The sequence below is a fragment of the Lissotriton helveticus genome, chromosome 1_2 (assembly GCF_964261635.1).
Source record: "Lissotriton helveticus chromosome 1_2, aLisHel1.1, whole genome shotgun sequence".
Taxonomy (NCBI): Eukaryota; Metazoa; Chordata; class Amphibia; order Caudata; family Salamandridae; genus Lissotriton; species Lissotriton helveticus.
The window spans coordinates 81,226,568-81,252,176 of NC_136058.1; the positions used below are offsets into that span (position 1 = coordinate 81,226,568).

The 25,609-nt window shown below is 45.9% G+C and overlaps 1 protein-coding gene across 5 annotated transcripts in view; it reads right to left on the bottom strand.

Moving 5' to 3' along the window:
* The window catches only part of MIER1 (MIER1 transcriptional regulator), a 399,774-nt gene that overhangs the window by 306,199 nt on the left and 67,966 nt on the right, over window positions 1-25,609 (bottom strand). For 2 of the 5 annotated variants that reach the window (XM_078668926.1, XM_078668911.1), the window contains exon 1: window positions 9,694-9,818. The exons of 2 other annotated variants lie outside the window; for them this stretch is intronic. In XM_078668926.1, coding sequence (XP_078525052.1) covers window positions 9,694-9,702 — 9 coding nt within the window. In that variant the 5' untranslated portion in view covers window positions 9,703-9,818. Of the gene's footprint in view, window positions 1-9,075; window positions 9,168-9,693; window positions 9,819-25,609 lie in introns of those variants that run through there. One more of the 5 variants, XM_078668917.1, reaches the window with a different exon arrangement.

Sequence of the window (25,609 nt, forward strand, 5' to 3'; positions counted from 1 at the left end):
CTTTGGAGCAAAACCCTGCTGGACTGCTGCTCTCCTGACAATCACCGACAACCACTCGTCCAGAAACAGAAAAGCCTCCCCAAACCTTGGTGAGCTTTAGCTCCCAGGTACAGCTTTCCTTAGACCCTCGGACCCACCGAGAGAGCAGCATCCCAGCAAAAGGCCTTTGTGCTCCAGGAGATCAGATCAGCTCTTTGCCAAACTTGGAGATGCCAGGAGCCGCTCTGCACCAATGCCTGAGGCACGGGAGTCAGTTGCAAGCACCAAGGCTTTTGTGTGTTCAGTCGGAACATCACTGCTGCCAAAACCTACCAGCACGTAGAGAGACTCTAGAGAGGCCAACTCCTCACTGAGAGTGGCCCTGCTGTTTTTCTTTTCCCTCTTCTGCAGGTGCACCAAGAAGTGAGAGAGACTCTAACTCATCGACCTATCTGACAAATCACCTCTGCACCTGAGCTCCCCAGACCAGGCTCTCGCAAACAGATGGTGTCTCTGTCGTCCAGAAACCCTCAGGAGCCAACCCCCTCCTCTGGTTCTGCCGGACTGGTCCCCCAGTCCCGCATTGCAGCGTTTTCTTACAGGTACTTTTCACCCATTGACTTTCGCATGTAGCATTTGAGGCTACCTTCAACTAAAGCACCTCTGCACCCAGACACTCCAGGGCAGGTAAATTTGAACTGTTGGAGCTTTCTTGGAACGGAGTCGCTAGTTACCTTAAGTCCAGAAAAACAGTCCTGTAAGTCATCAGTAAGTGTCCCTATGCAGTGAATGCTTCTCCCATAGGATAACATTACCACGTTCGAGACGCATGCCTAAACTCTGACAGCTAAAGAGCTAAAGACACACAGATGGACGGAATGCAGAGCAAATTAAACATTCACCCCCAGTCAAGAAATCTGGGTTAAATCCATTGTTCTTTGCTCACCATGCAACTCCAGTTTAGATCCAGCCATATGCACAACCCTGTGCCTCATGGTTACAGCCAGCCTGAACTGCCAAGCCAGGTCCTCCCTGGACCGGAAACAAGCATCCTGGGACTGGATTCCGGGCATCACCCCTCATCAGCCAGGCTAGTTAAAACCCAGTGGCACAGAGAGCCTGGGACTTCAGTCTTGACCTTGTGCCTCATGGGAACAGTTCAGCCCGAACTGCCAAGCCAGGTCTTCCCTGGACCGGAAACAAGCATCCTGGGACTGGTTTCGGGCATCACCAGGCTAGTTTGAATCCAGTGACACAGTGAGCCGGGGTATGCTCAGCGGTGGGTCATGTGCTCTCATTGCCACTGGAGTCCAGCTATCCTTGCTGATGAGGGGTGAAACCCCAAATCCGGTCTCAGGATGCTGGTTTCCAGTCCAGGAAGGACCTGGCTTGGCAGTTCGGGCTGGACTGTTCCCATTGGGTGAAGTGTCAAGCCTGATTTGCAGATGGCTGGGTTCAAACTGGAATGGCATGGGAGCAAAAAAGCAATGGATTTAGGTCCAGATCTCTGTATTGGGGTGAATGTATGACACTGTTCTGCATTCTGTCCATCAAGTGTTCTTTTTGCATTAAATCCGACAGCTTTCATTTTCTACTGTATAAATTTGAAACAGTCTAAATTGCTTACCCGATTCCGATGATCTTGGTGTCCAAAGTTATATAAAAAATATATGTTATATTCTAAATTGGTGGTAAAAAAGTATCAATCCCTTAGGGAAATTCAGTTCACATTAACTCATATGCACCACACTTTAATTATATATATATAGCACTCCGCTTCAATAGAGGATGCACCTCAAACACAACACCTCAACTGTAATACCACCAAACCAAGGAGTGTAACCCTTTAAATTATTTGGTCCTGAGGAAGGTGGGACCTATAGCGCCAAGACCACCAAAACGCGTTGACGCCGTGTTTTTATCTCTGAATCCACTTACGAGAGAGAAAGCTGTAAAAAATATTATGGACAGCAAAAAATACTATGATTTCTACGTAATTGGTTGGATCAGAAACTGCAAAAGTACTTCTTTTAATGTACGACAGGGCCTCCCCATTAGACATTCTTCCTTTTAGGCAATGTCTTACCTCGGTGGAATTGTTTTGTTCCAATGATTATTTTATTATCAAATGTATTTGTGGCACAATGTAATGTTTTTTTAATATGTATTAGAAACTTGTGTTGAAGAAACTTGATATGGTGTAAAAAAAAATTAAATAACTAAGCGGTACCTTGAACGGGCACTGTTTTTATCTGTACTATTATTTTTTTTTTAATAAAGAATGTGGTCACTACATCTTTTGGTTTGGTGGTATTACAGTTGAGGTGTATTCTCTTTTGAAGCGGAGTGATAAAATTAAAGTGCGGTGCGTATGGGTTAATGTGAACTGAATTTCCCTAAGGGATTGATACTTTTTTACCACTAGTAGTAGTGCCCTGGTCCCTTGGGTTTGTGGGGCCTCCTCTCTCTTTATAACTGATATTCTAAATTGGTGTCAAGTTTCTTCTTGTGTGTCTCATTTATTACCTCATCGTGTACAACAAATGCTTAACACTATCCTCAGATGAGCCTAAACTGCTCGTCCACACTACCACAAAAGAGCATTTAGGATTATTAATTTAAGACCTGTAAACCAATAAGGGTTCAACATAGTGTACCTCTTTCTGGTACACTACATAAAAAGCCATCTACACCTATACTGTGCAATAATGTGTCACAAATCACACTCAGATGTCATACCCAATATCTAGAGGCTAGAACCATAAATTACCCATCATTTGGAAGCACTGACAATTAATAGCTGTGGCTTGTGCAAAGGCTTTGAACAAGCTTAACGAAAACATAACGCAAAGACACAACATGGGCTACAGGAGTGTACACTTCCCTCCCATGAAAAAAGTAGGTATCGCTTTGGGAGACCAATGTTGCACGCATGTACGACTACTTGTATATCAAAACGAACAATACAGTATTATACATGAATAGTGGCATATAATGAATGGTCCTAGTTTGATACCATTTGAAGTTCACCAGTGTTTTCAATTTTCCAACCACCACTTGAGAAATCAGAGGCAAGGGAAATGCATACATTACTAAAAGAGACACGCCTGGCCATACAGGAGCTTAATGAAACAATACCAAGAAGAACAATGAGACAGTCACCTTGAATTAAACAAATAAAACGAAATAGAAAAAATACCTTTCTGAAAACTGAAAACGAAACATTATGACAAACCTGTGAGGATAAACATTGGTTTTGGAGTTTCCCCACACCTTCACTACCGACAGCAGCGCAGACAAGCAGATGCATTCTCAACCACAAAAGCAGACTTCTCCCTAAAAGATGAAAGGCTCTAAAGCGATTTTGGCTAGCAGCATGACATACAAAGCGCAGGTAAATTCTACGAGTATGATCGGCTCTCCAGCTTTTAAAACTTTTCAGTTTCAATTGGAGGGCTGCAGGAAATGAAACAGCTTGTGACGTGCAAGGGTGTGCCTTCCCAAATACTCAGAAGGGGCAGAGCTCAAATCGTCACAAGCAATGGATGGGATTCTGAGAGCTTTGGAGTAAGGAATATAGGCTGAACGTCCCACAGGCAGGACCTTAAAATCAGTGCCAACTTACAGATTTCTGTGTCTCCAAGGCAAAAACGTATTTTGCGGGCCCCTTTCGAGAACAACTTCAAAAGCATTTTCTGCAAATTCACGCCCCAGTGTTGTCAAACAATACTGAAAGGTATGCTAAACTTTCATTAACAGGTGCAGGAAAAAAATATTTAAAAGCCAATGCTACTTGGAGTCATCCAGCAAAAGAGGACTAAAAGAATGCTTTAGCAAGCAGTGATAAAAGCCATTTTGTGTTTGGATAGAAATGTTGTCTCACAACATTTTAAGTTAAATTCAGAGTCTACCCAGCTTTTGCTTCAATTATATGAAACAGAAAAGGGGGTGGTGATGAACAGAGTGTCTGAATTAAGCAGACCACTCTTACCCAGTCCAAAGATCAGGGCTTGATCCATCACCGTTATTTAGCTCACTGCCCCATCCCAGCTCAGAACCTGGCCATATGCAAATTAGTCTGTCCCTGGCCCAGTGCATCATGGGAACAGGGCAGACCAAACTACCAAGCCAATTCTTCACCAGAAAGGAGACAAGCTACCGGGGACCGGTTTCTGGCATTTCAGCCTCGTCGGCCCGGCTTGCTTGAATCCTGATGGAGCAGTGAGCAAGGGACTCATGTCTGAGTATACCCTGCCACACCTATAGTGGCCAAAAACGATTCAGAAAAGGGGGTGGTGATGAACAGAGTGTCTGAATTAAGCAGACCACTCTTACCCAGTCCAAAGATCAGGGCTTGATCCATCACCGTTATTTAGCTCACTGCCCCATCCCAGCTCAGAACCTGGCCATATGCAAATTAGTCTGTCCCTGGCCCAGTGCATCATGGGAACAGGGCAGACCAAACTACCAAGCCAATTCTTCACCAGAAAGGAGACAAGCTACCAAACTACCAAGCCAATTCTTCACCAGAAAGGAGACAAGCTACCGGGGACCGGTTTCTGGCATTTCAGCCTCGTCGGCCCGGCTTGCTTGAATCCTGATGGAGCAGTGAGCAAGGGACTCATGTATGAGTATACCCTGCCACACCTATAGTGGCCAAAAACGATTCAGAAAAGGGAGTGGTGATGAACAGAGTGTCTGAATTAAGCAGACCACCCTTACCCAGTCCAAAGATCAGGGCTTGATCCATCACCGTTATTTAGCTCACTGCCCCATCCCTGCTCAGAACCTGGCCATGTGCAAATTAGTCTGTCCCTGGCCCAGTGCATCATGGGAACAGGGCAGACCAAACTACCAAGCCAATTCTTCACCAGAAAGGAGACAAGCTACCGGGGACCGGTTTCTGGCATTTCAGCCTCGTCGGCCCGGCTTGCTTGAATCCTGATAGAGCAGTGAGCAAGGGACTCATGTCTGAGTATACCCTGCCACACCTATAGTGGCCAAAAACGATTCAGAAAAGGGGGTGGTGATGAACAGAGTGTCTGAATTAAGCAGACCACTCTTACCCAGTCCAAAGATCAGGGCTTGATCCATCACCGTTATTTAGCTCACTGCCCCATCCCAGCTCAGAACCTGGCCATATGCAAATTAGTCTGTCCCTGGCCCAGTGCATCATGGGAACAGGGCAGACCAAACTACCAAGCCAATTCTTCACCAGAAAGGAGACAAGCTACCGGGGACCGGTTTCTGGCATTTCAGCCTCGTCGGCCCGGCTTGCTTGAATCCTGATGGAGCAGTGAGCAAGGGACTCATGTCTGAGTATACCCTGCCACACCTATAGTGGCCAAAAACGATTCAGAAAAGGGGGTGGTGATGAACAGAGTGTCTGAATTAAGCAGACCACTCTTACCCAGTCCAAAGATCAGGGCTTGATCCATCACCGTTATTTAGCTCACTGCCCCATCCCAGCTCAGAACCTGGCCATATGCAAATTAGTCTGTCCCTGGCCCAGTGCATCATGGGAACAGGGCAGACCAAACTACCAAGCCAATTCTTCACCAGAAAGGAGACAAGCTTGAATCCTGATGGTGCAATGAGCAAGGGACTCACATCTGAGTAAACCCTTCCACGCTTATGGTGGACAAAATGATTCAGAAAAGGGGGTGCATATAGCCAAGTTCTGAGCTGGGATGGTGCAGTGAGCTAAAAAACGGTGATGGATCAAGCCCTGATCTTTGGACTGGGTAAGAGTGGTCTGCTTAATTCAGGCACTCTGTTCATCACCACCCCCTTTTCTGAATCATTTTGTCCACCATAAGCGTGGAAGGGTATACTCAGATGTGAGTCCCTTGCTCATTGCACCATCAGGGTTCAAGCAAGCCGGGCCGACGACGCCTGAAATGGCACAAACCGGTCCCCGGAAGCTTGTTTCCTTCCCAGTATAAGAATTGGCTTGGTAGTTTGGTTTGCCCTGTTCCCATCATGCACTGGGACAGGAACAGACTAATTTGCATATAGCCAAGTTCTGAGCTGGGATGGTGCAGTGAGCTAAAAAACGGTGATGGATCAAGCCCTGATCTTTGGACTGGGTAAGAGTGGTCTGCTTAATTCAGGCACTCTGTTCATCACCACCCCCTTTTCTGAATCATTTTGTCCACCATAAGCGTGGAAGGGTATACTCAGATGTGAGTCCCTTGCTCATTGCACCATCAGGATTCAAGCAAGCCGGGCCGACGACGCCTGAAATGGCAGAAACCGGTCCCCGGAAGCTTGTTTCCCTCCCAGTATAAGAATTGGCTTGGTAGTTTGGTTTGCCCTGTTCCCATCATGCACTGGGACAGGAACAGACTGATTGCATATAGCCAAGTTCTGAGCTGGGATGGTGCAGTGAGCTAAAAAACGGTGATGGATCAAGCCCTGATCTTTGGACTGGGTAAGAGTGGTCTGCTTAATTCAGGCACTCTGTTCATCACCACCCCCTTTTCTGAATCAATTATATGAAATACACGAAGGGTCATTTTATTGCAGTGGTTGATTAGTGGACTCGTGCAAAATATAAAAAGACATGCGCACAGCCCTTGAAATTGCAGTTTCATTGCTTACTTCGTATAAATAAAGCAACGATCACAACTAACATGCCCACTGCAACAGTGAATCAAAGCATTGCTCTTACAATTTTCACCATTTCGTCTGTTGTGACCTGAACATCTCCTTAATTCTCTCTCCCTATCTTGTCCCTCCTCTCCTCCTTTCTATAGTTCTGTGGCTAGACGTGACTGTTAAGTGAGAGAAATGGGAGGGGGCAGAAAACAGCCGAAATACAGAGCGGTAAAAAGATTGATAAAGAGGGGTAGATGAGGTAGGGAGTGACATAAGCTAAACAGAGAAACATGATATAGCTAAAAAGAAAGACGGAAAGGTAGAGAGAGGGAGGTGTGGTTTTAGTATAAGGCAGATGGAATAGTATAGAGGGAGTGGTTTGGGAGACAGATGGGGAAGACAGGTGACAATGAGCTAAGAATAGGAGGATGCAGTAGATAGGGACGAAATTAGAAGTGGTAAAGAAAGACGTTCAGATATTAGAAGACCCACAGTTTTCGCTCTGCAATGGTGTTGGGCAACCCCTAACTTGGCGAGTGAAGGCGGAAAGCAGAGGTTGGTGAGGGGCTTGCACAGACACAAAGTAGCGGTGTACAGGCAGCTCTCAGTAAGGCAGAAAGTAAGGTAAAGGGAAGAACAAGGAGGTGAAAGGTGAGGTAGAGTAACCAGCAAGCTTGATAGAGAGGCAGAGAGAAGTCGAAAAAGTAATGGTTTAGAGACAGTGGGTTGAACGATTGAGATGCAAAGAAGCGAGACAAAAGTTAATGGCAAACATAGCAAGAAATGGATAAAGTAATGTGAGAGATAAAGTACCAGGAACAGATGTGGAAATGGAAAGAGGAGGTGGAGAAGTGAGGATGCGAACAGTGAGAATCAAAGGTCAGAAATGAGTGTTAGGTTAAGTTGAGGTACCGAGATGTGGTAGAGTAGTAAGATGGGGAGAGGGCTGAGAGGTGATTTGAGAGAGAAGTGAAATAGAGGAGATATACAGATGATATGTAAGCAGCACTGTGATACGCACCAGGTAGAGGGGAGGTAGAACATAGGGAGGGTTAGAGAGGTATAATTCAGAAACTTGGTGTACAAGAGCAGCTTGGCCTTTACGCCTTTTTCCTTTTTTGTCAATGCGCACAGCATCAGAAAAAAAGTATTGGCAAAGCCAATGGTTCAACAAGGAAAGTAGTACTGGATTTGCCAGTGCTCGTTTTCTAATTGTTTCTTTGCATTTTATACGTCTGTTGCACAAACGTGTAACCGAAATATTACAAAAAATGTATTTCATATTTTTGTACACTGCATAAACAGGCACTCGTGAAGAAAATTACTTAACAAATAAAACTTCAAACGAATGGAAATGTACATGAAAGCAAACCATGCTCTTTATTTAGAGAATCAACCCTCTATTACTCGGACAAGAACATGTCCACACACTCATTCCACTACACAATGCTTGCTTGTTGAATGGGGGAAAAAAACACATGGTATGAAGCCATAAAGGCAACGCTCTGCAACGAAAAGCACTATTAGGCCAATAGTGTTTTTCGTTGCAGAGCGTTACGTTTATGGCTTCATACCATGTGTTTTTTTTCCCCATTCAACAAGCAAGCATTGTGAAGGGGTGTGGAATGAGTGTGTGGACATGTTTAGGAGAATCACAGAGAAGGAATATGCTAAAAAAGAGGAAACATCCTTTACCTCTTAGGAAAGAACGTCCAAAAACCTCACAGAAAATCATGGGTACAGACCGTGCTTTGTTTACAAAAATTCGGAATTGCAATGTCACACTGTCAAAACAACCATGTTTTAGATAAATTGAACAACAACAAAACACAATAGTAATAATGAGTTTACCCTTTCGTATTAACACACCGAGTGAAATTAATGTTCTCCCGTGCTTGTCGCGAGGGGCTTAAGAAAGGTTCGAATAGTGGCTTAAGAAAGGTTCGAATAGTCGCTGCATGCCTTCCCAAATAGAGACCTCAAGTACCGGTCAAGAATGATCGCATTTGCAAAACTACAAGGGGAGCGGAAAACGAATATGAAAGGCGCGCCACAAACTGTCATTATAACAGAACCACGGACCATAGCGTACGAAGGAAAAACGCGCGCACTACGTTTTACTGAGAATCCTGCGAGGAAAAGCCGAGTTAACTGCGCACCTCACTGGTGTAGCGAGATGGCTTATGCGACGTTAGATCACAGCTCAGACCGAGCTATCGCAACCCAGGGCAAAATGAGTAGCAGAAGCACAGACCATGCGATTTGTTTGTTTTTGATAAAACAGGCGAGATGAAAATGCATGCTGCAGTGTGAGGTGCTGAAATGCGACGGAAAGCACTGGACTGGAATGTGTGTGAAAACCAAGAGAGTTCAAAATGCAAAAAGACAGCTCTATACTTTGGAGACGCAAAACAATATGGGTCAAAAGACTCATGAATGTCAGATATGGAAGAGCAAAGATCTGGCAAATAACAGGTAACTGCAAAATTCCCTTACCATGTATGCTCTTGATCAGACCGTTTATATGCAATGGGCATGTATTAACGTTTCATAAAACGGGGGTATTGAAAGATCCCCAGTTTTCGCTCTGCAATAGGGCAACTCCTAGCGTTGGTGAAGGCGGAGGTTGGCCAGGGGCAGACACAAAGTAGCGGTGTTCAGGCAGCTCTCAGTGAAAGGCGGAAGAGGGTGTCATTGGGCAGCGGTACATAAGCATTAAGGTAGGTAGGAACGCTCTCAGTATACTACAGGGGGACAGACATTATGGATCAGCAAATACTACGCATAAAATCCCTCTGCACCGTACGTCAAAACGGGTGGGGCTCGATGGCATTCGCAGCTCTGCACAGAAACAGATTGGTCCCACTCCGCAGTGACTACTGGGCGCGCGTTGCAGCAGATGGGCGGGGCAGGGACGCTGCTCTCGCATCTCGCTTATGCCGGGTTATAAAAATGCTCAAGTTGAGCATTGGAAGCAACAAGTTATTGGGCTGAGTGCTGTAGTGGGGGTTTCTCGGGCCTCCCTGCCCTCCACCGGCAGCTGCCGGGACAGCTTGTGCACTGAGAAAGATATGCACAACCTGCCCATTGGTATACTTGGACTTTATGCCTTACCTCCGCCATAGTTGTCGTCCCGAGGGTCACATTGCGGGTCACCGGGAGAGCCCGGATGCGCAGAAAACAGCACAACAGAAACAGCGTGAGTGACTGCGAAAGCGGGAACCAGGCCCGATCGTCTGTGCCCCGTAGCAGCCAATGGGAAAGTCCCGGAGGTAGACTGGAACATCCTCACAGCCAATGGCAGCACGAGAGGGGACGGAACAAATTTAGTCGGAGCCAACGGCAGTGCCGAACAAGAGGTGAAAAACCGCTGGGCCAATAGAGGCAGGGATACAAACATATCTCAACCAATGGCAGAGCCGAAAAGAAACGAAAACAAAAGCAGAGAATTTGAATGGGACTATAATGAGCCGCCATGGCTAATATAAATCGAATTTCTAAAGTGATAATTTAATTTACCCTTGTACGGTACACGCCCGCCGGTTCGCGCATATTCCATAGGGTTCTTATCTTGAGAGATCCAGTACAGATTTCCAGAGCCACAAATGTCCCACTTTGCTTCCCTAATCTACTTGTCTAACGGAAACTGCAAAACTTGTGTGCATTATACCATTTTGCGCTGCTTGCACGCGTTTTCTTCGAGTTGCATGCTATATGCGCTCGATTAGTTCATTTGTAACTGGTGGAACCGAATGGATAATGTCTTTATTTTACCTGACTGTCTACTGTCCATCTTTTAAACACACCATTCGCGACAAGGATTGAATACAAGACAACGATAAATCCCAGGGAACAACGCACAAATCAGATTCTGTGTTTAGAGCTAGTGCAATCAATGCGCTTCAAAACCGCGCACTCTCGCACAGGCAAGACCTAGAGTGGTTGAATACTACCTAGAGTGGCCAGGAGGGCGCCACAAGGCGCCAGAGTGATGGTGAGAGAGCAGCAGATTAAGGCGCTGCATGAAGTTGTTGTTGATAGGTGCAATGAATGAGGGATTGGGTATCTCTGGGCAGCAATCTATTTTTCTTCCATCAAAAAAGCCTTTAATGCCCCTTTCATTGCCCATCTTGGGCTGTTTACTTTTGATGATTGTTGCTGCAGGTGGACTAGTCCTTTCACAGTGCTGTTTCTAGCTGATTGAATGCTCATTTGTGTAAGTATGGGTCCAGCCTTGAGGGGCTGGTAGTTACTGAATCGATGTAGTGCAACGTATGAGTGGGATTTGAGCATTGTTGGTAATAGTGCAGGATGATTGTAGGGGGTGTATCTTAAAAGAGGTTTATTAGTGGATTATTTATACCTAGACGCTATTTTGTGGAGAGTAGAGATAATGAACAAGTTGTCTGCGCAAGTGTATTGGAATGAGATGAGAATGGGGAGAGGATGTGGCCTGACGGCCAGAGTCGCCGACTTTGGAACTGGAGAGCCAGGTTCGAATTTCGGCATTAGTTCAACATTATGGGCAAGTAACTTAAATTTCCCCGTGCCTACCAAAAATCTTGTGTAATTTAACTGGTGCTCATCTAAAGAGGAACCTTCGGGTAGAGTTCACAGTCCATAAAACAATATATTGTTCCTTGGTATCTTGGCAGAGTACAGTATTCAGACAGTGACTTTTGCTATACAAGGGTACTGAGAACATGAGACTTGGGCAATCTTAAATCAGAGGTCTACAGTCTGTGGGGCGCGACCCCCATGGGGGCCGTGGAGTCCTGGGAAGTGGGACGCGCATTCCTCAACCACATTTCTGCCTGAATCCAAAACTTTTGCTCTTCATTATGGAAAAAGACAACCATTCCGGGATGGTTAATTCCGTTTGTTAAAGTGCCAGGGGAGTTGAATTCGTATCGCCCGACCCCCGAGACATCTAGATTCCTTGCAAGGGCAAGAAGTTTTAATGTCTGGTTTGTCCTAAGGACAAGGAGACCATGCACCACAGTAAATCGAGACACCGGACGGAAACAAAGTGCCTTATAGAAGAGCCAGTCACATTACACAATGACGCATGCATATTTTATTGCAGTAGGCACGAGGAGATTAAAAGATTTGTCCGAAATCACAGGATGTTGAACAGACACTGAAAACCGAACCTGGTTCCTCAGCTCCAAAACCGGACGCTCTGGATATTGGGCCACATCGTCTCCAGTGAATATGAGCATGGTTAAATTCGAATTGGCAGGTTGCATACAGAAATTGCACAGCGCTGTCAGCTAACAGATTTATGCCTTTCTCCAAAAAGCTTTCTTGTAGTTTCCGGGCTCCTCTTCTGGCCCCTTTTATTCCTTAGAGCAAGAGGGAAACATAACGCAGCTTCTGCAGTCCGAGAACAGCCACAGCATGGGCGGGTAAGAGGCTGGCAGACCCTGCTCTCACCTGGGCTCTCTGTTCCCACTTCTGATGTGCTGCCCTTTGGCCTCTCAGATACAGCCCCGAGGTTGCGCCCCACTCACTCGCATTTGAGGCCTGCAGTGAAATAATTCACGGGCCACTGCCTTCGCACATTGCTTTCCCTCTACACTTACCGGGTGCCTGTACTCCCCACTGGCCTCACCTGCAGCCCCTGCTCCGAGCCCCTGGGCCTCTCATGTTTCAACCAGGGTCTACATTAAAGCTCCTTACTTTCCTTATGGGCTCTCATGCAGCCTCTTGGCCCCCCGGCCGTTACTTCCCTTTTCATGAGCCTCTCACGTCTTACCCGGTGCCTTATCTGGTCCTGCCTCTTGCCAGTGCCTTCTACGTAGAAAACTAGGTGTTCTCGACTTATCCCTTCGTCATCCGGGAATGAAAGGCCAAAAGAAGAAATTAAAAGGTGCAAAACCTAGTTTGCCTTTAGAGGCAGGTTTGCAAGTAATATATTTACCACAAACTAAAAGCCCCGAGCCTTAAATTCAATTACATAATGTTACCAAAATCTTGTACCTAAAATTGTCAGGGACTTTACATGCTTTTCTGTGCAGCGAGCATGACTTTAGGGAAGCACTGGGGCGCTAGACTAAGGGGGATCTCTTCTATAGCCAGGACAAAAGTTATCCATTTACAATGTCTGCTACGGGATAGGTGACCTCAGGCCCTCACAGGGACTAGAGCTCTAGTCTCACTAAAGACATGCATGCCCCCAGGCTTCCCATTAACATATATTTTATCTAATTTATGGCAAGCATGTCTCTGAAATCTCTTTTTGACCTCGCTGCCCCTGCAAACACTATCAAAGTTCTGGTCAAACTACTTGCTCCTGCGCTGTTTAGAAATATATAGTTGTTTAGGAAGCGCTTAGTAGAAAGGGTTAACCATAATCCAAGCACAACCAATCCTGGAAGATGTGGACAGAAGAACCATGAAAATGTAACACTTGCCCAGGATCACACATGTGGTTATGTGGTTGTGATTTAAAGTTACAGGTTTCACACCCTCGTATGGCAGCCAATAATTAAGCCACATTTCAATAAGAGCCTGGTGCATTGCTTGCCTACATAAGGCAGAAATGTACTTCAAATGTACTTCCAATGTACTGGGGGGTGGGGGTAAATAGTTAAAGCAACATGTATAGCAGGACAGTGTGTTTATGCACTGCACAGAAAAGCGCCTCTTAAAAATAGGAAAGTAAACTGGGTTGAGACGGTAATGCGTGTCCAAAGAAATCTGCCTCTAGTGCCCGAGATTTTCTTTCTCAGCCACATCTTGCAATGGAGCAGAACATGAAATGCCACCACAAATCCAAGGCTTTTACTCCCAGGCAGTAAGGAAGGACGTGTTTTTTTCTGCTGAAAGTCAATCACATGCAAAACAAGTGAATACACTAGATGGAAAAGTTCCAGTTGCTTTAAGCAGAAACAGCTAACTTTGCAAACCTCTCAGGAAAGGCAGTAGGAGCAATTGAGTGTGTTCTTATGCTGTGTGTCAGCCAGCATAAATGACAAAAGTACCAACCATAGAACCTCCTCTACTTGCTACGTAACACCCCAAACACCTCGTGCTATGTCTTCAACCCTTTCTTTCTCCTGTTTGCAGTTTCAAAACTCCCTGCCCAACTCCTCTCCTTTCTCTTGTTGTGTTCAAAGTCTCTGCCATTGGTCCAGTTTCCCCATTGGGACCCAGTCTAACCTGCATGCTGTATTTCTTACCCCATCAAAGTCCCCTTTCCTTTCTTGCTTTTTATTCTAAATCTTTATACATCTCTAGCCTACTTAAGCTCCCTTCCCTTGTTCTCAAACTACCAGGGTGAAACCACCATCCCTCCATTTCCCTGCCCCACTGCCCTCCGTTCTCTTTCTGCCCTCTACCATCCATCTAGTTAATGGTGTTTCTCATCTCCCTTTTCTGTTAAACCCCAAATCATCTCTCTTCTTGAAAAATCAGCACAGCCCTAGCTTGGTTGTATTTCCTCCCCTGAAGCCAAAAGTGGTTTCTTCTTTTACACCTCTCCCATCTTTAGCTGTGAACTAATGAGCCATCAGTGGTTCCCATTGTAACTGTATTCCTCTGCAACTCCTCCTGCCTGCCCCCCGTTACATCACTACCCCCTGTGTAACTCCTCCCTCAGGACATCACTGCTTCCCTCTGTAGCTCACCCTGCACACCCCCAATATATCATTGGCTCTCCATGTAACCTCTTGGTCATCACTGACTCCAATTGTAACACCTTTTCCATCTCAAGAGCCCAAGTAATGTTGATGTAAATGTTTGTAAGTGTTGTCACCTCTGTCATACAAGTGCTTCTTTTAAAACTTCTTGTGTACAGAGCACGGGTGCAACACTTGCCTCTGTGGTCTTTATTGACTTGTTCTCGGACTGCTGTCCTGAGGCAGACACCTACAGATTTGTGAAGTATTAATAAATACTGGGGACATTATACATTTTTGGAGGCTGAATACTGGTGCAGCCGCCTCCAAATTAACCAAATGACCAACAAGGTGACTATCACGTTTACTGTAAGTTCATTTTCATCCTATTTTTCCATTCCTCTTTCTTCTTTTGCAAATGTCCTTAAATCTCCACTCTTCCCATCTCTCTGACTTTTTATGTTGTCTTTTTAACAGCCAACTATGTCGCTCTTTCTTTAAGTTGCCATTGGTTTTCGACCATATTCTATAACCTATCATTCCTTTCTGTCTATCTGCAGACTTGTAAGATGGCTTTCTGGGACAAAATGATGGTTGAGCATATCTGGATAGCACAAAGTAAAAACTATTCATAAGTTGTTGTTTCGGGTCAAAATCCTTTGTCTGCATCCAAGCCCTTTCAAAATCTCCCCCACAATTTGCTAGAGTACTTTCAAGCCTCCATTTGAAAAGATGGGGAACATTTTGAAAACAAACAAGTTGACTCTTCTGGCTTTTGTCATCAGGCCCCTGAGTTCTTTTGGCTAGATTTGCCCTGCCAGTCACCTTATTCACGTTTCTTCCTGGGTGTCTGCTTATACCGCAGTGTAATTTATTTAAAAATGCAAGTCTTTGGGGTCTCAGATCTTGAAAGCGGACCTGTCTAGATTAACATGTCTGAGACCCGATAACACTGCATACATGATCTTTACTAGTAGATCAAGCCAGAATCCACTTTATCGATGGACACATGTAACGAATAGTTTTCTTACCTGTCTGTATAGTTTTGCAGCTTGAAGATCTTTCTGGATTCACTATGCTGTGCATTATTCCGCGGTCTTGTGGTTGGGTCCGGAATCGTAGTCTTTTCTTTGGTTTTTATTTTTTTGTAGCCCAGATGGGCGTCGGCGTCACACCTCCTTGGGTGTATTTCCGGTGACATCGGCATGCTTCCTGCGGAAGCTCCCACTCTTGGGCGCCATCTTCGGATTCTTTTTTTCCGTGTTCGTTCTGTTTCCGAAGTAATGGCAATGTTCCATTAAGTGATTTACCGCTTTTAACCTTTAAATTTTTTTTTTTTATATTTGTCTCTGTTTATAACCACCTTTTCTCTCTCCAGCCTCATCTTTCTGGCGGAGGTGGGTGGGTTCGCTAGTGAATCCAGAAAGATCTTCAAGCTGCAAAACTATACCGACAGGTAAGAAAACTATTCGTTTTGCAGCGTGAATCTTTCTGGATTCACTATGCTGTGCATAGATTTTGTAGCAGTTTCTCATTTCTGTGGCGGCTGGGTGGAAGATGAGCGTTGGTTATTGAATATGTGTTGGAGCACCTTCTGTCCGACTTGTGCTTCCTTGTTCATCTGTATATCCACACAGTAGTGCTTCGTGAACGTGTGTACCGAAGCCCATGTGGCCGCCAGGCATATGTCTTGTATGGGTGTGTTAGCCAGGAAAGCTATTGTCGCACCCTTTTTCCTAGTGGAGTGGGCACGTGTCCCTTCTGCTATTTCTTGTCCTGCTCGCTTGTGGCAGAGCTGAATTGTTTGTGCGATCCATCGTGCAATAGTCTCTTTGGTTACTGCTTTCCCCATGAAACTGTTGGCGAATGACACAAAGAACTGTTTTGTTTTTCTGTGTCCCTTCGTTCTCTCAATGTAGTGCATGACTGCCCTTCTGGCGTCCAGGGTGTGCAGAGCTCGCTCTGCGCTAGTGGTTGGTTTTTGGAAAAAACTCGGTATCTGTATAGACTGGTTCATGTGGAATTTGGACACCACCTTCGGCATGAAGTGTGGGTCAGTTCTCATCACAACCCTATCATTGTGTATTTGTATGTAGGGTTCTTGTAGCGTTAGTGCCTGAAGTTCGCTTACTCTGCGTAAGGACGTTATTGCAACCAGGAAAGCTGTTTTCATAGTTAGCATCTTTAGGGAGGCCTTGTGAAGTGGTTCAAAGGGCTCTTTCATGAGTTCCGTTAGGACTATGTTCAAGTTCCATGCAGGTGGCGGCACCCGCTTTGGTGGTGCAATCCTCTTCGCTCCTTCCAGGAATCTTTTCACCACCTGTGATGTGAAGAAACTCCTGCACGTTTCTCCTCTTGTGTAGGCGACTATCGCTGCCAAGTGAACTCTCAGCGAGGATGAACTAAGGTTCTTCTCCAGCAGGTGCGTGAGGTACTTTAGCACTGTGGAGTCCTTCTTCATTTTATTGTGAAGTTTTTCTTTTCTGCACCACATCGTGAATCTTTTCCACTTCGCAACATAGCACTTCTTAGTGCTGGGTTTTCGTGCCTCCCGAAGGACCCTCAAGGTGCTTTCTGGCAGCTTCAAATGTGCAAACTCTATGTCCTCAGGAGCCATGCCACCAGGCTCAGGCTCTCTGGCTCTGGGTGCAGCACCTCTCCGTTCTGCATGGAGAGCAGGTCTTTCCTTTTGCCGAATCTGTGGGGTGCACACTGTGTCAACTCCATGATCTGCGAGTACCATGTCTGTCTGGCCCACTGTGGCGCGACCAGTATCAGGGTCATGTTGCTCGCTCTGCATTTGCTGAGCACTCTGTGCATCAGTGGTATCGGGGGAAAAGCGTAAGCAAATGTCCTGGACCAATCTATCCATAGGGCATTCCCCAGGGATCCCTCCTCGGGCTGTCTGGATGCGAAGTTTTGGCATTTTGCATTCTGGCGTGTGGCAAACAGGTCCACTGATGGCGTTCCCCATCTGTCGAACAGCCACCTTGTCTCTTGAGCATTGAGCTCCCACTCGTGGGATGCCGAAGTCTGTCTGCTGAGCCAGTCTGCTTGTATGTTGTCCTTCCCTGGTAGGTGTATGGCTAGCAGGTCTATCTTGAGTGGGATGGCCCATCTCCATATCTCCTGCGCTAGCGTCGAAAGCATGGTTGACTGTGTCCCACCCTGCTTGTTGATGTAGAACATCGCTGTGGTGTTGTCTGTTTGTAGCAATACCTTGTGCTTGTACAGTCTCGTCTGGAAAGCTTTCAGTGCAAGGAAGATTGTCTTCAATTCCAGGTAATTGATGTGCTTTGTCGCATCTGCTGGTGTCCACAGTCCTCTCACTTTGAGTTCCTCCATGTGAGCGCCCCATACCTTCAGGGATGCGTCTGTGGTGATGGTCACTGTTGGTGTTGGGGGCGTTAGAGGCTTTCCCTTTGTTATGTTCTCCATGTTCCACCATGTCATTTCCTTCTGCACTGAGTGCGTTACAACCACTAGATCCTCCCAACTGCCTGTAGCTTGTGACCATTGCTCCTGTAGCCATTCTTGAATGGGTCTCATGTGGAGTCGTACATTTGGTACTAGGTGGATGCATGATGCCATCATGCCCATGATCTTGCTCGCAGTCCTCACTGTCCGAGCTTGCCCCTTCTGGTAGAGGCAAGTTTCCTTCACCAGCGCTCTCGCCCTCTTCTCGCTGGGGACCACCTTGCCCTGTAAGGTGTTGATCTGTGCTCCCAGGAAGATTTTCACTTGTTCCGGCTCCATTGATGATTTCTTCCAATGGATGGAGAACCCCAGGTTTATGAGTGTGGTCGTCACTGTTTGTGCGTCCCGCTTGCATTTCTGGTATGACTTTGCTTTCACTAGCCAGTTGTCCAGGTAAGGGTATACGTGTATTCCTTGCCTTCGTAGGTGTGCTGCGACTGCTGCGAGGCACTTTGTGAAGACCCTTGGTGCTGACTTTAGTCCGAAGGCTAGTGTTATGAACTGGTAGTGGTTTTCTCCGATGGTGAACCTGAGCATATGCTTGTGCTTTCTGTTCATTGGGATGTGCAGGTAGGCGTCTTTGAGGTCTATCGTGACCATGAAATCCCCGATTGGCAACTGTGGGAGCACCTCTTGTAGGGAGGTAATTTTGAACTTTTGCGTTCTTATGAATTTGTTCAGGAACCTTAGGTCCAGAATGGGTCTCATTGTTTCGTCTACTTTTGGTACCAGGAAGTACGTAGAATATACCCCCTTGTTCCTTTCCCCAAAGGGGACCGGTTCTATGGCCTGCTTCTGCAGGAGCTCCTTTGCTTCTTCCTGAAGGCGCTCTAGCTGTTAGTTTGCTAGTGGTCTTCTTTTTGGTTTTCTGCTTGTTGGCATCCCCTCCAACTCTATGCAGTATCCGAATTGGATGATGTTGAGAATCCACTTGTCTGATGTGATTCCTCTCCATTCTTGAAGGTAAAATCGTAATCTTCCTCCCACTGGTGTCATGTGGTCGTAGGTGTCTAGTTTGTGTAACACCTGATCCCTCCGTACGTGTTGCCCCCTGGGATCTTTTCTGTAGGTGGGCACACGGGGTTTTGCGAAGTCACTTAGAGGCGGGCTGCTGACCCCCTCTTTTATTCTGTCCACGTCCATTTCCTCTCCCTCGAAAGGACTGGCCTCTTGGCTGGTATTGCCAGGACTGCTTATGCTGACCCTGCTGTGCTTGTGAGTCTGTCTGGTGCGTTTGTTGGAAAACCTCGTGTGATGTACCCGGCTGGTTTCCACCTCTGCCTCCGGGCCTCCGTGACGGGGCACCCCTTTTGCTACCTCTGAACTGCAATGCTCCCATGGATCTCGCAGTTTCGTTATCCTTTTTCAGTTGACTGAGCTTCTCATCAACTGTTGTTCCAAACAGTGTTTCGCCGTTGAACGGTGTGTTCAGGATGCTGTGTTGCACTTCTGGTTTAAAGCCTGAAACCCTGAGCCAGGCGTGTCTCCTCTCCGTGATGCCCATCATCATGAGCCTGCTGGAGGTGTCTGCCCCATCCAGGGCCGTCTTGAGGCAAGAATTTGCCGCGTTCTTCCCCTCCTCCACCAGTTTTTCGGCCTTTTGCTTGGCCTCCTGGGGCAGGTCTTTCACCAACTGACCCAGGTCCGCCATGATCTGGTACATGTGCCTGTTGATCAGGGCGTTGGAATTTGCCATGCGCCATTGTGTTGTGGCATTCCGTTCAATCCTTCTGCCCACCAGGTCCATCCTCTTGCTCTCCTTATCTGGGGGCGGCACAGAAGTAGTGGGCACGTTAGCCCTCTTTCTTGCTGTGGCTGTGATGATGGAGTCTGCTGAGACCGTGCCCTGAATGTAGGGTGGATCTTTTGAGGAATGTTTGTATTTTTTCTCCGTTCTGGGAGTGACAGCCTTGCATGTTGCGGGCTCCTTGAATGCTTCCCTTCCCTGGGCCAAGACACTCTCGAGCATGGGCAGGTACTGGCTCTTTGTTTGGGTGGGGAGCAATGTCTCCAGAAGGAAGTCCGCTTTCTGCTTCTCTTCGTGGAACTTGAGCCTGAATGCTGCTGCGGCAGTTTTTATCACCGAGTTGTAGGCTCCGATGTCGTCCTGCGGCGAGGGCCTCGAGGGATATGAGTCGACCGCCTCCTCTGGGCTTAGGGTGTCGACCTCCAGATAATCCACCTCCAGTGAGTCGGAGGGAGCCGACCCGGCGTCCGTCCTGTTGTCCTCTTCCTCCTCATAGTGGTAACTATAGTAGGGACTCTCTTCGTTTTCCTGGTCGTCGATCTCCTCGACGTCCGGTGCCTGTTCATAGGCGTCGTCTTCCTCCTCGACAACCTCCACCACCTGTGGCTTTGTCTTGTGGGGAATCGTGAAGGCCTTCATCTTGGCGTCTAATTCCTTCTTCCGCTGCAAGATATTTTCCATTTCGGCCTCGAGGCGCCTTTTCTTTTTCTCCACCTCGGCTGCGTGTTCCGCGTCGGATGGTTTGGCCGCCCTTTTCGGTGGTTGGCTCGGTGCCGAGCTGGTCTTCGGCGCCGAAGTTTTCGACGTCGAACTGTGTTTCGGCGTTGGTGCTTTAGGGTCCTTCTCCCTCGACGTCGATCGATCCTTTTCGGGTACGATTTTCGACGGCTTTTGCTGTTCAACAGCTCTCGGCGCCTCCTTCTCAGAGGATCCGCTGGGCCTGGGTGTAGCCGCGGGCGCCGAAGATTTTGGCGCCGGCGCATTCGAGGCCTTGCCCTCGTTCTTTCGAGACTCAGGGTCTCTCGTGCTCTTAGGGGCCGTAGAGTCTCCTACCTTATCAGAAGTCTTGGTATAATCGGTCTCTACGACCGTGTAGCTGACGTCTTCGGCGGCAGTGTTGTCCTCTTCCTCGGAAGACATCCCCAGCTCGTAAAGGGATGGAGTCGGGAATTTTCCCTGCAGGGTGTCGTGCGCTACCCTCTGCCTCTCTCTCACACGAAGGGTCTTCAGGGTGAAGGCGGAGCAGGCGTTGCAGTCCTTGCTTTCGTGATCTACCAGTAGGCAAAGGTTGCAAACCGGGTGCTGGTCCTTCTGCGCGTACTTGTGGCAGCAGTTACGGCAGAACTTGAACGGCGTGTTGTCCATCTGAGCACTCAGGGGCCCCCTGGTTGTGCGTTCGTCGACGGGCGTCGAAGTTCTCGAAGATTTCTCCTTGTTCTTCGATGGCCCTTGATTGATGAAGTCTCCTGGAGTCTTCTGAGATGTTTTCCTTCCAATTTATGTATTCTTCTTCTTCTTTCTCCAAAAATGTCTGGAGCCCAAACGGGAACGATCCAGACCCGACCGCGGAAAAAAGAATCTGAAGATGGCGCCCAAGAGTGGGAGCTTCCGCAGGAAGCATGCCGACGTCACCGGAAATACACCCAAGGAGGTGTGACGCCAACCCCCACCTGGGCTACAAAAAAAAAAAAAGACTACGATTCCGGACCCAACCACAAGACCGCGGAATAATGCACAGCATAGTGAATCCAGAAAGATTCACGCTGCAAAATTAGCATTTCTCTGAAGTGGGAAGTTCAAGAATTGGAAGCAAAAAGAAAGCAACCTTCCACTCACTGCCCCCACAGAGAGTGATCTGCATATTGTGGACCCAAAGGAGCAATATTTTTGTGAAATATCTTTAGAAAACAAAATGTTTGTCAACAATACTCCGTCATACAATCATTATTTGGGGACAGGCTGTCCTAACTGGAAAATTACTGTTTCAGCAAGTGCTAACCACTTCTGTTCCTGGCCTACTGAAAGCAGCTCTGAGTTGCCATGAAGCCTAACAGCACAGCTTTTCTAGTGGTTAAATTTCTAATTCTGTCCTAAGTGCTGCAGAAGCATACCACCATCCAAAGGGAACATTAAGGTTTCAATTACTGCGGTCAATCACTGTCACAGTATACACATACCAGCTTACTTTCACAAGCGCACATTTCTGCAGCTTGTACCTCGGGTGCTGAAACTAACAATATACATAAGAGAAGCAATGATACTTCCTTGGTCTCAATATCATCCACTACATAAGTTATTTTAAGATAGGCAATACAGAACATGAACTTTCCTTGTGCCAGTTCTATTTAACTAGCAGATGCAGGGGAGTTAGCACCTGGCCTCTACTGAAGACCTCTTGGATTTCCAGTATGCAATCTCTTTCAAGACTGCCTGATACTCTAATAATACTGTCTTGGGCTTGTTTAAGATATTACTGACCAGCCAACTAGTATTGCAACCGACTCTCATGCACACCTCAGTAATACTTCTAGAACTATCTGTGTTCCCTTTGGGAATGTTGAGATTTCTACAGCACAGGCCTAAATGTACCTCCGCCCCAAATTGGCTGCAGGAGTTGTCATAACAATATCACAGTGTCCAATTTGTACAAGTGAAAATCTCACATATTTTGATAGATGATTCTTTGATCTATGTGGGCTGAAATCTTAAGAACCATCCCCTAAAAAAGGAAGTTGTCTTCTGCCCTTCTCATGAGAGCTAGGAAAGTCACGGTTCACTGTGTAGGGCACTCATATATAGACATTGTTACAGATCATATTTATATCCACCTCTCCTGCCTGGGTATCAGATACCGGTTTGGTTCTAGCTGAATTGTGACAGTCTTTTATATTCATTGTAAATATCTTGTACCAAAACGTACATCATGTAAATATGTAATATTGATTTACCAGTATAGCGTACACCGGGTAAAGTGTAATTTCTGATTCCTGTATTCTTCCTCTTTGTTGACATTGTTCTCCGAAGAGGCAGCTTCAATGCTTCAAGCACTAGGATGTCTAAAATGCACTCTCTAAGACCAAACTAACGCTTTTGGCATCAGTTTAATTGATTTAGGGAATAGGTAAGACAAGTAGATTTCTTTGCAGGGCAAGTAGTTTTCTCTTCAATTTTGTCCACTCGACAAGTACATTTTTTAAACAATTCCACACCCCTGAGTGCTTTAGCTGAAGTTTCATTCATTGAGTCTACTGTGCTGTGAAACAAAGTCGGGCTGACAGCTAAACTAGCCTTCGTGCCAGGGTGGCTGCTTGCCTGAATGAAATGCAAATGTGCTTAATGAGTTACTCAGCAGATGTTAAGGGTAATCTGCAAATGTAAAGGATGCTTGGGGGCCAGATCTGGCTTTAATTGATCATATCACTCCAAGCATTGTGATGACAAAGATGAGGTTTTATTTGAGTGGTAGTGAAAAGAGATAACTGGGCTGTGAAGTGTGTTCTTTTAATCACAATTGTATTTGCATAGCGCTTAGTGCCCCCAAAGAGGTGTTGAAGGGACAGCTAGGTAAAAAAAAAATCATTACGTACGGTCTTGTTTTACTGAAATCTACATTTTGGAAGCACTATTTTATCCTAAAACTATGTGCACATTTTGTAGCAGTCTATCTCATACTGTGTATAATGCAAGTATAAAAGAAGGACTTACACATTCACAGTGCTTTCTGTCTCAGGCCGTGACCTCATAGCACTAAAAATACATAAGTCACTGTCTCCACTGCACCAACCAACATTTTATTTTGTGGCTCTCTAGTTACACACAGACCTCTGCAGTGCATTAACTAATATGGGTTTCATAATGTACTACAGTGCATTTCCCACTGAGTAACACGTTTTTAAAATTTATTTTTCATTTAAGCCGCTCAGTGTTTTATATGTAACTACCTGATGGTAAAAGACCTAAAAAAAACATACAGAATATTGTGGGGCGTCATTTTTTTTGAGGCTCCGGCAGCAGATGCATCTCAATCAGATCTATGAGGCAACGCAAAGTCACCCTGCGTGGCTCTGCGTGGCCTCATAGATATGGAGTAAGACAAAGCAGAGCAAGTTGCTGCAGTGCCTTACTCTGCGTAAAGGAAGCATTCCATGGGTGTTGCAGTGGGTGTTCCCACGCAACACCCATGGATTTTGACGCTGCCGCAGATTTACAAAATCCCGTAAACCTGGGCAGCGCCAAAGTCTTACTCCTCTCCACAGCATGCATATAGAGGAGAAGAGTTTATTTCTCCTCATTATTTTCCTCTTTCCAGGTGTGCTGCATTCTGTAGCACACACAGAAATACAAAAATGCCTCTCAGGATTGGTTTTGTGCAGGAAGGTGCTCCTTTCTGCACAAAACAATCCTACTGATGTCGGCACTAGGCAGCAACTTGTGCACCAACACAGGGGGAAGCTCAGGAATGCACTGTATCAATGCATTCCTCCCTTTCACAATGGCATAGGGCAATGCAGCAAGAAGACTTGCAGCACTGTCCTACGCCAATTTCTCATAAATGAGGCCCTTTATTTTTAGCCACACCTTTGACCATGCCCTCACACCCACTGACCTTTGGTTTGCTAAACATAGTTTAAAATTATTTCCCCACTGTTCAGTTCATAAATCTTTATTCAGCTATATTCCAAGCCATAAAAGAAAACATTATAAAAGACAAAGAATTTCTGATTTAGTAAAAAGTAAACAATATAAACCATAATTTTTAAAAGGAAGAGAAAAACGAATAATAAAATGTCCAGGTGAAGAGAACTCATGATATTCACATCACCGCCCTAGACACAATGATTATGTTAGGACAGAAAGAAGCCACAGTCTACTGCCACATGTCAACATTTTTAAGAATATCAATAAATATAAAGTGCAGTGGTAAGATGTAATACAGACTCATTTCCCAACAATATTTCTAAGTCGAACTGAAGTGGAGATATATCTATAAACCATCAAACGGATACATTCATCCTTTAAAAGCTGAAGATAGTGCAAAGCTGCCTGGCATCTTTTTATATTCAAATATTTTAAAAGTGGTATTAAAAAAGTGCACCTTGGATTAATGTAAATATTGCAAAAAAACAAAGTGCAAGTGCTCTGCTTTGAATGCGAATCACATGGGCATACATCCAATCTCCCCACTGTAAAAATGATTTGCTGTGAGAATTGGGGACATTAATGGTTGTCAGTAGTTGTCGATGATAAGGAGTACCAGGTTCTAGAAAATTTTGGCCAGGACGAGGTCCTTATCCCTAAAAACGTTTGACGGGGGGATCTCGGCATCAAAAAGTTTGAAGAACTCTGTCTTAAATAATGATAGTTTTGAACTGTTTGGCTGAAAGGGAGGTATGTCTAACAGTTTCAATCAGCAAGGATCAAGAAATTGCTGTTATGAGAACCTAGGTGGGTTAGAAGCTGCACTAGCAGAGTTTTAGCGTACTGGGTTTTGAGGTAATATGAGTTGTTCTTACGTTCTGTAAACCCCAAATCATCTTTTATTGTCAATGGCTGAAATAAAACCATAACTAGGACTGCAAAGGAGTGCTATTATAGATTGTAATCCCCTTTTATTTTGTGTGAGGGAATGGGAAAAATCTCAAACTTCACATTACAGATAGCCTTCTCGGGACATAATGAAAATCATAGCTTTATGGAAACTATTTTTCTTCCAGTACATAAAGTCTCTGAGAATTAAAGTTGGAATAATCCCAAGTATAGAAATTCTCGGAACTATTGGCCAACGTTACCAATAACCTAAAAAATGAAGGCTTTTCAGAGTGAGTAAATGTGCAAACCAGGGAGGCAAACAGATACAGTAGTTTCATGAACATGTTCGTACAGGCACATAAAAATTACACTGAACATTTTGTGTGAATGAAGCACACTCCCAAGTATTAAGCAGACTTTATTTTAGTAGACAGTTTGAGAGGGATTTTAGAAAAGTCAACCAATATATCTGGAGGTGTGGGAAGCTGTCTGAAAGTGGTGTTTGTGCAGGGCCGGACTGAGAACCAAAACCGGCCCTGGCAAAGTGCTCAGCCGGCCCCCTGGGGGTGCGACCGAGCTCTTTGCCGGGGCCGGTTTTCGGCCGATTTTGTTAAAGGGCCGATTTTGCAGCTGTCCTGCAAAAACGGCCCTGTAA